Here is a 12,641-nt window from a genome sequence, read left to right as displayed (position 1 = left end):
TTTAGAATAGAATATTACAAAATAAATTTTGTATTTATTACAAAATAAATACAACAAAAACAATAATTATATAATATAAAAGTGAAAAACATCTAATAAAAAATGAATACATAGGAAAATAAATCCTTAGAATTTCAGTTAAAATGTCAATTAAAAATTAGTATTCAGTACCAGAACAAATTCTGCTTTTCACATGTAGATATTTGTTTTTAGTCATTTTTATTTATTTATTTACTGTATTTTTAAAGGTGTCTTGCATGTGCTATTTGTTCCTGAAAACATGCATCTTGAAGTTAACTGTTTATAATACGTTTATGCTTGACATTGTTTATCCCTGTTAAATATGAACACCTCTGTATTAAATAATACTAATAAAAATATCACAAACATGTAGGACAAAAAGTAGCATTAAAATATTCCACTTCTCATTAAAAAAAAACCATTTTGTAGGTAATAACTCAGACTGAACTTTGCATATTTTTTCCTATGTAGTTGAAATCAGGTGGAAGTTTTCATGTTTAATTTAGAAGTTGCTGTTTTTAGAGTTGGAGTCTGAAAACGGCTCCTGGGTGAGGAAAGGGTTTCATTCCTGGAGAAAAAGTCCGACATGCTCCAACATCAGAAGAGCAACATGGAGAGAAATGAAAATAATCAGATGAATCACACTACTGGATCCTTCATTTACAGGTTGGTTCTGGATAAAAAAACATCTTCCTGTTTAAACCAACACAGCATCAGCGAAGAGATCAATTCTCTGGTAAAACATTTACATTAATAACAGGCCAGAGGATTGTAACACTTCTGGTTGATGTGTGTGGAATAAAAAAAAAACTCACAGGAAAGAATTAAGAGTTTATTTCCAGTTGGGTCACTTTAAAACTTTAAAACATTGAGAATTTTTCCAGACTCAGCATGAAGATCTTTCAAATCAAATACAGACATCAGTGCAACAGAGATGTTATAGTGCCACCTGGCAGCAGAAGCAAAGCTGCACCAACTCTTCTTTGGTCCCAGAGGAAACGCTTTGTTCAGTTGGTCCCATTGCTATGGATGGAGAGAAAACCAGGAAGAGCAGGAGAAGTTTTCCCTTCGCTGCTTCAGGAGTACATCGTCAGCTGGAGCCACTGTGAGAGAGAGACAGTCGATGTTCAGACTCTCTTCACCTGATACTCTGCATGAAACACGTCTGGATACAATAAACCACAGTAAACTAACTCTCAGGAATAAAATTCCCCTCAGTTTTGCCTCAAGGGCAGCACAAACGCTGGCAAAATGATGGTTGAATTGAACCATATGCAGATGATACACTGCTTTATGTTAGTTAGGGTTTAACTGATACTTAAGTTCAGATAAAGAAGAGGTTAGTGGGGAAAATGTGGCTCCATCAGAAATATTCAATAACAGCGTTATGATGTCTGGTTTTGTTAATATTATGACGTTTTTCTATTTTAAACTTTACAGGAAAAGCTTTGAAATGTTGAACTCTGCAGGAATGATGAGCAGAACTAATGATGATGCTTCAGGAGAAGGAATTATATTCTAAAGAACGGCTTAACAACCAGAGACTTTAAATAATCCCCTATAATTTACTCATATGCAGCTGGAAGGAAATGCAGTAACATTAACCACCAGCAGGCGGTCCATCAGAACAGAACGCCAACCCTCAGACCCGAGATAGAATCATTAAAACAGAGCAAAGTCAAACCTCCTTGATGTCCAGGTCGATGGTGCCGCTGTTGTCCTTATCCAGGGTCTTAAACGCTCCTGAGAACAAACACAACATCATCATCAACATCATCATTTTAATCTGTTAATGCTACAGGGAGAAGCATTTTAAAAACATGTTTTTATTTCTTCATGGAGGAAACATTTCAGATCCTGCAGGGTCTGGAAGGCTGCTGAATTGACCACAATTATCTTTGTAGAAAGTTTCTAGACAATAAGAAGTTCCATGTTATATCAAATATTTATTTTGGGAAAGATGCAGAGCTATATGGGCGCTGTTTGTAAAGTTACAGTCTAAAATTAACAGCAGATCATGAGAAAAACAATGGGGTTAATTTCTCAGTCATATTTTCACCATGTTGTTCATTCATTTATAAATAAATAAATATTTTTAAATCAAATACTTATTTAGAAAGTTCAATATTTACCCTGAAGCTAAGCTAAATATTGAACTCGATATATTAGTATGGGGTAAATATTTAACTTGCTAACCAAGTATTTGGCGAAATAACCCAAATTATTGCTGTTAACTTTTGACTGTGTAGCTTTACAAACGGCAGTCCGTACTGCAGCAGTCATTTTTAAAAAGTCAACCTAACAAGTTTCACCTTAAAATGAATCTTTTGGATGAAATAAATCTGCATAAATCCATAAGCAGAGCTCCTTGGAAGTCACTTACGGCACATGGCGTCCAGCCGCACCAGACAGCCGATGAAGTTATCAAAGTCCATGTCTCCGTTCTCATCGCTGTAGCGGCGGATGATGAGTTTGTAGAGCTGGTCGTTCAGAGGGAAACCTGGAACCAGCGGTGGAATCAAAAACCGTTCCCAACCTTCCCCGATCATTTAAGCTGGCCGGGTTTTTTACCTGCAGCCTGGAAGGCGTGCGGCAGCTCCCTGGAGCCAATCGTTCCAGAGCGGTCCTTATCGTGGGACAGGTAGATGTTCTGCAGACAGAACCAGAACCAGAACCATGAGCGGCTTGCCACACCCAGAACACGGCCCTGGCGGCAGCGCTGCCTACCTGCCACTTCTTGATATTGTTCCACAGATATTTAAACTCATGGAAGCCCAGTTTCCCAGTACTGTCGCTCTGCAGGGGGTTGGGTCAAGGGTCAAAGGTCAAACTCAGGAGCAGGAAGAGAGCAAAGCCTACAGGCTGAAAGGATACATCCAGGACAGCGACCATGCTCCTGCAGGACTCGATACTGAAGCCGTCAGTCTTCAGGTTCGAATCTGAAGAGAAACAAGAAAACAGAAGCTGATCTCTGACCTTTGCAGAACAACAACCTGGCAGCTGGTGCTGGAGAGAATGAAAGGGTCTTACGCTTGGAGATGACTCTGTTCAGGATGTCCTTCAGCTCGTTGGGGCTCACCTCCATGTCCTGCTCTCACACACACCCACACACACCCACACACACACACTGATGATCAGAGGCTCTGAGAGGAAAATCTGTTCTCCTGAAGGCACCATTCTCACTGTGAGACACAGCGGTGGCAGCATCACGCTGAGGAAAGCTGCATCCTGAAACTGGTATGGTTGAGATCAGAGCTGATTCATTGGTTAGAATGGCCTGGTCAAAGTCCAGACATGAACCCAGCTGAGATTCTGAAAATTGTTTTCCATTGAACCTGCAGATGTTCCAGAGCAAGAGGAGGTTCTACAGAGTTCTTCAGATGCCTGCCATACTTTTCATATTTCTATTATAGTTTCTGGAGACTGTTCTGCCCTACAGCTCCCGCTGGTGGTTATTGTCCAACATTGTTTTGGATTCCTTGAAAAAGGAAAACTGAGGAATCAGAAAATCCAAGATGGCCGACAGTAATGCTGAAGTGTTCATGAGTTAAGTTGACATCGACATCAAAATGTCAACAAGTGTTGGTTATGACAAAATAATCATCTTCTTTGTTTTCTGTAAAAATAGTTTGATTATTTACATTTAATGTTATAAACATGTGTTAGCTCGCAGTTAGCATGAAACAAGTTAGTTTGTGATGTCAGCTAGCCAACTCTGTTTTGTTTATTTCAGTTCAAGGGTGGTCAAGAAGAAGGCAAAGGTCAGAGGTCAATCTTCAACTAGAAAGTGTGCATTTCCTATGAAAATGCAAGTCTGAATGCTGAATGCTTTTGGTGAAAAGGGTAAAAGCTTTTGAAGCCAACCAAGACATGAGCTATGAAACACAACCGACATTTTATATTGTAATCCTCAATTCTGCCTCAGAATGTAGCTGTTTATCCCATTTCTATGGGGTGAAAAAATTCATAAATAGCTGAATATTATAAAAAGTATGAAGTTTATGAACACCAAGAGATATAGTCGGCATTGGGAGAGCAAGCTGAATAGTATAAAAGTTGAATGGTTAAAATAGCACAAAGTATGCAGGAGAAGAAGCGCGGCGAATAAAGAGAAACCACAATAATATAAAGAATAAAGAGAAACAGAAACTCAAGAGTGCCTACAGCATTCACACTAATAAATCAGCACAAAAAAGTCTGTCAGCACAGTGGTTCCCCCAAGAGGCAGGGAGGGTCAGAGCTCATGTTCAGATCATACAAAGGCAGACAGGGTCATCTTCTTTAATTAGGACATGAATGTGAAATCAAATAAATAAATACATAAAAGTTATTATTTATTTCATTATTTATTATTACTATATTAATCTAGCAGAACCCAGTAATCCTCGGTGGGTTCTGTTGGGCACAGTCCAGGCCGTTAGCTCTGATTGTTTGTTGCAGCCGCTTCCTGCAGCAGAACCGCAGCAGGATTCGGGTTTCCACTCATAAACATTGAGTCACAGCCGATATGACTCAACCCGGTTCTCCTTCTCTCTTCTGATGTTCTGCCACTTTCTGACTCACCACTGGGATCAGAACCACAGAGACACAGAAACACCCAGAACCACTCCTACCTGTTGTCACCAAAAGCCAATCTGGGCCAGTTCTGGAGCTGAACCTGGTTCTTTAACAGAACACAGAACTTTATTGGCTTTTTCTCAAACTAACACTGAGAATTTCTTGTTTCCTAAATGCAGCACAGATTTTGCTGGCTCCGCCCACCAGAACCTCAGCTCAGGTGACCATCAGACAGAGCTGACTGGTTGAACTGGTGCACACACCCTGTCTGATTCATACACACCCACACACTCACACACATAGTATGAAAAACAGGGACACATCAAAGGTTGCTTGCATTCCTTAAATAGGACTTGAAGTTCCACAAGATGCTCTGCACTGCTTTACTTTTAAAGACATATGTAAATCGTAAACAGTGAAAGCAATAAAGTCTGAGAAGCGTGTTGGGGGCTTCTAGAACATTCCAGTATGCACTGACAAATAAGGATGCAAAAAATGTCCTCATTCTTTCCAAGTGTCCTGATATTGAAGGTGCATTATCACATAATGTCCTGTTATGTCATGAAAACAAGCACACACACACACACACACACACACACACAACACTGCCCTGCCAAACAACGTCAGGAATGCAGCGAAACGCCCTGCAGCCAGACACAGTCGCATACTGCCCACAGACTGGGACACTTACGGGCTCTGGGGCAGAACCAGAACTTCCAAACTCAACTGGGCTGTCCCAGTGAGAGCCGCGTGTGTGGATTGTTGAGAATATGATGGGATCTGTGAGCAGAACCGGTTCTGGTGGAATGGAGTGGACGGGTCCAGGGTGGGTCGGAACCGGTTCTGGAGGAATGGAGGGTGGGTCGGCAGTCAGGCGGGTGTGGTGAGAGGTGATGAAGCCGCTGACAGCTGGAGGACAGATCAGATCAGCTGGAGACAAACGGCAGCAGGGAGGAGCAAAGCTAACTCCCGAGCTCATCTCAGAACAGATAGCGCTTCAGCTTCAGCTCAGGTCAGAACCAGAACCCGGTTAGAACCTCCACTGGAGGCTGCCCCTTAAAAAGACTTTTTCCTTTCAGCAAACTTTTCCTCACACTTTTTTTTTTAAATCAAACTAAATAGTTTAGTTTAATTAACCTTTCATTCTGTGGTTCATATTTTATTTTGAAGCTCAGTGATTTTCTGGATTTAATCCCATTAAATGTCGTAACTCAGGTCATTGCAATATCTTTAAGGATGATGAGGCTACGGCAGGAAGCCTCTCCAGTAGCTGCCAGTATGGCAGTTAATCTGAAGGGGCCTCTGACTGAAGACTGTCCTGACACGCTAACAGCTCAACACCAGGCAGCAGAGACGTGAAATAGCAACATGCCATGGATGACATCTTGAGCTTTTAGCTAGCTCGGCTAATCCACCTCTTTTGTTTTTGCTGAATTTTCCTCAGGGGTTAATAAAGCATATTCATTCATTCATTCATTCATTCATTCATTCAAGTTCTCTGTCACTACGGTTAGAAAAACCCCAACGAATAGCCAATCAAAGCCATTGTCCATTATGATCCGCCTTCTCTAAGCAAATAATACCTTGTTGCCATGGTTACACAAAAATCCTTCCAACTGAATCCAGAACCAGAAGAAATAAATGTCCAATCAGGAACAATTCAACCAATCAGAGCCAGGCAGCCTCCAGGAGGCGCTATTCTAGAATTCATTCTATTAAAACAAACACAAACGAAGGTGATGATGATGATGAGTTCCCCTTCATCCTGCAGAGACACAAGTGTTCCCATGACAACCAGGAGATCAAATCTAGAAGCTTGAACCTCTGAACTTCCTGTGAACTAGTGGTTCTCACCAGCAGCAATACTGATAGACTTTAATGAGTTCATTTTGATTAATTAATGACACCGATTTTAAAATGTTAGAATTTTTTAGACAATTAATTATTTTGTTTATGTTTTTACAAAAGTTCCAGCCAGAACCTTTAAATTTGTGCGTTTCTGGTACGCCTGTAAATCTGACGCACAGCCACATCCACTAAGAGCAGAGATGGAAGCTGCTGCTCTTCATACACTGGGGGCTAATTTCTGCTTCTAACAATCTGATTGAATGATGGAAAAGACTATAGTTGTGTTTAAGTTCAGCTAAAAGGAGTTAGCCTATCAACGGAGCTATGCTAGCCCACCTTTGAGCTCATGTTTATTTATTCTACAGGTTAGCAGCAAAGATATGTTTATGAACTTAAAATGTTGCTTGTTTTGTTGATTAAAATGTGATCAAATAATTATAGGCCCTGAAATGAACTTCATTATACATGTCAACGAGTCCCATCACTAGTTTATACTCAAGTAGAAGTAAAATTGTTACTCAGTAACTGTAATTAGTCAGTACCAGTAACTCAGTAACTGTAATTAGTCAGTACCAGTAACTCAGTAACTGTAATTAGTCAGTACCAGTTACTCAGTAACTGTAATTAGTGAGTTCCAGTAACTCAGTAACTGTAATTAGTCAGTACCAGTTACTCAGTAACTGTAATTAGTCAGTTCCAGTAACTCAGTAACTGTAATTAGTCAGTACCAGTAACTCAGTAACTGTAATTAGTCAGTACCAGTTACTCAGTAACTGTAATTAGTCAGTTCCAGTAACTCAGTAACTGTAATTAGTCAGTACCAGTAACTCAGTAACTGTAATTAGTCAGTACCAGTAACTCAGTAACTGTAATTAGTCAGTACCAGTTACTCAGTAACTGTAATTAGTCAGTACCAGTAACTCAGTAACTGTAATTAGTCAGTACCAGTAACTCAGTAACTGTAATTAGTCAGTACCAGTTACTCAGTAACTGTAATTAGTGAGTTCCAGTAACTCAGTAACTGTAATTAGTCAGTACCAGTTACTCAGTAACTGTAATTAGTCAGTTCCAGTAACTCAGTAACTGTAATTAGTCAGTACCAGTAACTCAGTAACTGTAATTAGTCAGTACCAGTTACTCAGTAACTGTAATTAGTCAGTTCCAGTAACTCAGTAACTGTAATTAGTCAGTACCAGTAACTCAGTAACTGTAATTAGTCAGTACCAGTAACTCAGTAACTGTAATTAGTCAGTACCAGTAACTCAGTAACTGTAATTGGTCAGTTCCAGTAACTCAGTAACTGTAATTAGTCAGTACCAGTTACTCAGTAACTGTAATTAGTCAGTACCAGTTACTCTGTAACTGTAATTAGTCAGTACCAGTAACTCAGTAACTGTAATTAGTCAGTACCAGTTACTCTGTAACTGTAATTAGTCAGTACCAGTTACTCTGTAACTGTAACTACTCAGAACCTGGTTCAGAAACGAAGCTTGAGGTTCATTAAGGGTTCAACTCGTGGGACTCGTCCAGAGACTCGACCAGCTGATTGTAATAGGTCTTTGTCCTACAGTCCGAGTCGGTTCTGTTCAGACTCAGAGACTCGTTCAGACAGAACCTTGGAGCCAGATGTGGTTCTAGTCCTGGTCAGAGCTGCAGGTCAGGAAAACCCAATAAAATGTGATGAAACTCACGTCTCCGGCCAGCTGCTGGAAGACCTTCCTGAACTGCTTCTCCTCATCGTTCTCGTGAGCCTCGGCATAGTTCAGAGGTCGGCGCGGCGGCTGGGGGAAGAAAGCAGCCTGTGTCAGACTGAGGGAGAGCAACAAGGCGCTCTCTGTGAGCTGGTGCCTTCAGCCCCGACATGTTCCAAACCCAGAACAGTCAGGGAGGAAACTAAGCTCTGAAGCATCAGAACTGTTTACAGTTGTTTACTGCTTATCTGACCTTTGACCTCATCTGCCAGTATGTAGCTACACGAGGCCTCGTCACCTTATCGTGTAGACCAGAGGTGTCAAACTCCAGTCCTCACGGGCCGCTGTCCTACAACTTTTAGATGAGCCTCTGCTGCACCACCTGAATAGAATAATTAGGTCATTAAGGCTCTGGAGACCTGATCTACACAAGGAGGAGGTAATGAAGCCGTTTCATTCCAGTGTTTTGTACCTGTGGCTCATCTAAAAACTGGAGGACAGCGACTGGAGGACTGGAGTTTGAGACCTGTTGTTTAGACAAACATTGCCTGCAAAACATCTCTCTACAGTGGACCCTATAGACTGCTGTTGGTACTTACTGGGTCTGAGGGTCTGAACTGAGACGGGTCGATGTTGCTGTTGGATGGAAAAACAGGAACCGGTTAGCTTAGCATAGTGAATGGAAACCAATGAAAGCCGTTAGCCTGGGGCGCTAGCTTTCACCTCACAACGTTGATGATGCCACCGATCAAACTCTTGGTCAGAAACATGTTGAGAAGACCTGAGGAGACAGGAAGTGCATGAAGAGATGAGTTGGGTTTTTAAATAAACTTGATTTATTATAATAAACAACAATACAATTATACTGTGAACAAAACTCAGGAAGATAATAACAGTAATTTACCAGGGGGAGCATAAAATAAAGCAAGAAGATAAGAAAACGACAATCAATATAAATATGTATAAAGGAAATAGCACAAATTGTGATATGTGTGCCAGATGTCACAGTGGATTAACATATAATATAATCCAAAATTCCAAGTTGATTACAAGCCCGTATTGTTGATTCTGCTTTTTGATTAGTGGAGGATTGAAATGTTGATAAATAATGTTTAAGTTCGATCAAAAAAACTAAAAAATTTGTTTTTTTCTTCAAAAATTTGCATTTATGTAGGTGAAATTTAGCCTTAATAATTAGTAAATTGATAAGGAGACTCTTTACATTCATTCCTCCATTTTGTTGAAATCCAAATAAGACATGAAGAGATGAGTTCAAAGTCTTCCTGAACTTCACGATTACGCCACATCTGAACGATGCATTCAAGGACCTCTGGTCATTTCAGAAAATGTAATGAACCCGTCTTTGATTGTCTCTCTTGACGCTATGCTAACTGCATCATTACAAACAACCCGAGGGCTGGATGGTTCTACACTGAGCAGAACATTATGACCACCTGAGAATTAGACACTGAAACATATAGAACATGGACCAGATTGTTCTGAATGAATCCACTGGCATTTTATGGGCTGAGCTTAATAACTTGTTGCTGCCACCACCGTACTTCACAGCTAGGATGGTACATTCCACTTTTTCCTCCAAATGTAACGATGGTCGTTATGTCCAAACAGTCCCATTCAGTCTCATCAGACCAGGACAAAAGAGATGAAGACGTGGCTTCTTCCTCTCTGATCGGCGTTTCAGCCCATGTCGGTACCAGACTCGTTTCACTGTGGATCGTGACTATGAAGCTTTTTGTTGTCTTCTAATTCTCCTCCTCATATTGTTGGATGATTTCCTTTGAATTTTTATCCACAAAAAAGGTTGTGAATCAGCCAATCAGAAGATGATAAATGATGACATCATCATGTGAGCTTTTACAAAGGCTTTAAATTCTCCGTGGAGTTTAATTTCTGAAGGATTCAAATATCAGGAGCTGAGTCCAAGAAAACTGGAAATCTGGCTGCTTGTGAGGAAAATATGGCATAATAAAGGCTGATTGATGTTGTTTTGGTAAAACTGATTTCTCAGCTGCTTTGGCGTTAAAACGTTGAGATGTTTTGGACCTGAACCCGTCCAAAGCGTCTCCAGTCCAAACAAACACTTCTAGCTGCTTCCACCTCCTTATAGATGCGCTTCTGTAACTTTCCACCAGTGGGTGTGACGCTCCTGACGGTCAACAACAGAGTAAAGTTTAAAGCAGGACGTTTTCTGGTACTTACAGTTTATCTTCAGTAGGAAACCAGAACCAGAACCAGAACCGGAACCAGGACACGGAGCTGGAATTGCAGAGGACAGGCAAACTGGAGACGCTCCCAGAAACAGAGTCCACAAAACCAGGCAGAGGTTCCTCCTAGCCTGACGTCACCATTAGCTCCGCCCACCAGCAGCGCCCAACCCGTCCATGTTACCAACGCGGAGTAAACATGTTGCGTTCAGGTCCAACAGGAAAAGCCAGTTCTTTCTTTCATGGCATAATGCTTAAAAAATTTGTTAGTAAACATTTACATAATAATTTAAACCCAAAATAAAAACTAAATAAATATGATATTTAAAGGACTGGAGTTAAAATCTCAGTATTTTAATATAAATGTGTTTTCTTAATAAGAATTTATCACAGAATACATTTTTCTCAAATTTTTCTCATTTATCTTGAGACTAATCAGTTAAAATATAAGATATTTATATTTTTTTATAAATATCTCATATTTATATAAAATAAATATAAAACATTTATTTTATTGACATAAAAAAATCTGTTTTTATGTGTGTAGTGCCAGATTACATAAATGTGAAAAGATGTTCAACATGATCTAATTTGAGTAAGTACTCAGTGAATGCAGAGAGCTATAATATTTTAACAGTCTAACATTAATACATTCTGTCTCCATACAGCAGACAGAAGCAGATAATGCAGTTATTGTCAGGCAAAAAGCCTGACATCCAGCAAGCTCAAAATGTTCATTCATAAAGTTTACAGAATATATTCAAGCCAAAAACACTTTTAAAAAGGAACATTTTTAACAGTCAAACTCTGAATGAAAGTGGTTTTATTGTAAGTTTCCTTCAGTGAACTGATGAACAAACAGAAACGTGTTCCTCAGGTCCTGATGGGTGTGTCCTGCTCACAGCTGATGGACCTGATCCAGGCGGAACCAGTCAGCCTAAAAGACACCCTCCTCTTAACCCTGAGGCCAGTCAACGTTTGCTGCCCCCTAGTGGTTATATTTAGTGCCCCACGCTGTACCTGGTGCCCCCCTTGGTGCTCTACAAGCAGACAGTCAGGTTCATTCAGACCGACACGTTTGATCAGATAATAAAACATTGGAGAAAAACGATTCAGTTGAACCGGAGGAAAGCTCCAGCAAAACCAGAACCAGAACAGGTCTACGTCTCCTTTGGGTCAGCTCCAAGCAGAAATACACAGGCACTGACCCAGGAGTACTTTCTCCACCCAGGTGTAAAACTCGGTCCACTATATTTATTCACCCCTCAGACCTCAGAATGACACAGAAACAACAGCTGAGAGCTTAAATAATATTTTATCAGTCAAATCAAATCAGTTTTTATGTAGATAGTGTCAGATTGCAGAAATGTGAAAAGATGTTCAATATTATTTAATTTTAAGAAGTACTCCCTGACTGCTGAGCGTTGTAATATTTTAACAGCTTCCATCCATCTTCTTCCGCTTATCCGGGGTCAGGTTGCAGGGCCAGCAGCTTCAGAAGGGAGGCCCAGACTTCCCTCCCCGGCCACTTCTTCTAGCTCTTCCGGGGGAATCCCAAGGCGTTCCCAGGCCAGCCGAGAGACATAGTCCCTCCAGCGTGTCCTGGGTCTTCCCCGGGGCCTCCTCCCGGTGGGACGTGCCCGGAACACCTCACCAGGAAGGCGTCCAGGAGGCATTCTGACCAGATGCCCCTCAACTGGCTCCTCTTGATGTGAAGGAGCAGCTGCTCTACAGCTTCTATCTCTAAGGGAGAGCCCAGACACCCTACAGAGAAAACCCATTTCGGCCGCTTGTATCCGCGATCTCGTTCTTTCAGTCATGACCCAAAGCTCATGACTATAGATGAGGGTGGGAACGTAGATCGACCGGTAAATCGAGAGCTTCGCTTTTTGGCTCAGCTCTCTCTTCACCACGACGGACCGGTACAGCGCCCGCTTGATGGCAGACGCTGCTCCAATCCCCCTGTCGATCTCCCGCTCCCTTCTTCCCTCATTTGTGAACAACATCCCGAGATACTTGAACTCCTCCACCTGGGGCAGGACTCCACCCCCCCCCCCCCCCCCCCCCCGACCCGGAGAAGGCTCTCTACCCTTTTCCGGCTCAAGGCCTCGGATTTGGAGGCACTGATCCCCATCCCGGCCGCTTCACACTCGGCTGCGAACCGCTCCAGCAAGAGCTGCAGATCACGACCTGATGAAGCCAATAGGACCACATCGTCTGCAAAAAGCAGAGATGAGATCCTAAGGCCACCAAATCGGATCCCCTCAACACCTTGGCTGTACCTAGAAATTCTGTCCAT

General features: G+C 41.5%; 1 protein-coding gene across 2 annotated transcripts; it reads right to left on the bottom strand.

Moving 5' to 3' along the window:
* Nucleotides 1-838: 838 nt before the first annotated feature.
* On the bottom strand, nt 839-10,546 carry LOC116737257 (calpain small subunit 1-like). 2 transcript variants are annotated; one of them, XM_032590304.1, is made up of 11 exons: nt 10,338-10,546; nt 8,841-8,898; nt 8,717-8,753; nt 8,118-8,210; nt 3,052-3,109; nt 2,896-2,960; nt 2,749-2,817; nt 2,593-2,671; nt 2,405-2,521; nt 1,706-1,764; nt 839-1,124 (listed from the first exon to the last, which is right to left on the bottom strand). In XM_032590304.1, the coding sequence occupies exons 2-11, from the start codon at nt 8,885-8,887 to the stop codon at nt 1,098-1,100; spliced, it is 651 nt and encodes a 216-aa protein (XP_032446195.1). In that variant the 5' UTR covers nt 8,888-8,898; nt 10,338-10,546; the 3' UTR covers nt 839-1,097. The 2 variants fall into 2 exon arrangements, with proteins under 2 accessions (XP_032446195.1, XP_032446196.1); XM_032590305.1 differs by having other exon boundaries at nt 8,118-8,207.
* Nucleotides 10,547-12,641: the final 2,095 nt, after the last annotated feature.

The sequence above is a fragment of the Xiphophorus hellerii genome, chromosome 18, assembly GCF_003331165.1.
Source record: "Xiphophorus hellerii strain 12219 chromosome 18, Xiphophorus_hellerii-4.1, whole genome shotgun sequence".
NCBI lineage: Eukaryota > Metazoa > Chordata > Actinopteri > Cyprinodontiformes > Poeciliidae > Xiphophorus > Xiphophorus hellerii.
This window is presented reverse-complemented; position numbering and strand designations above follow the sequence as displayed.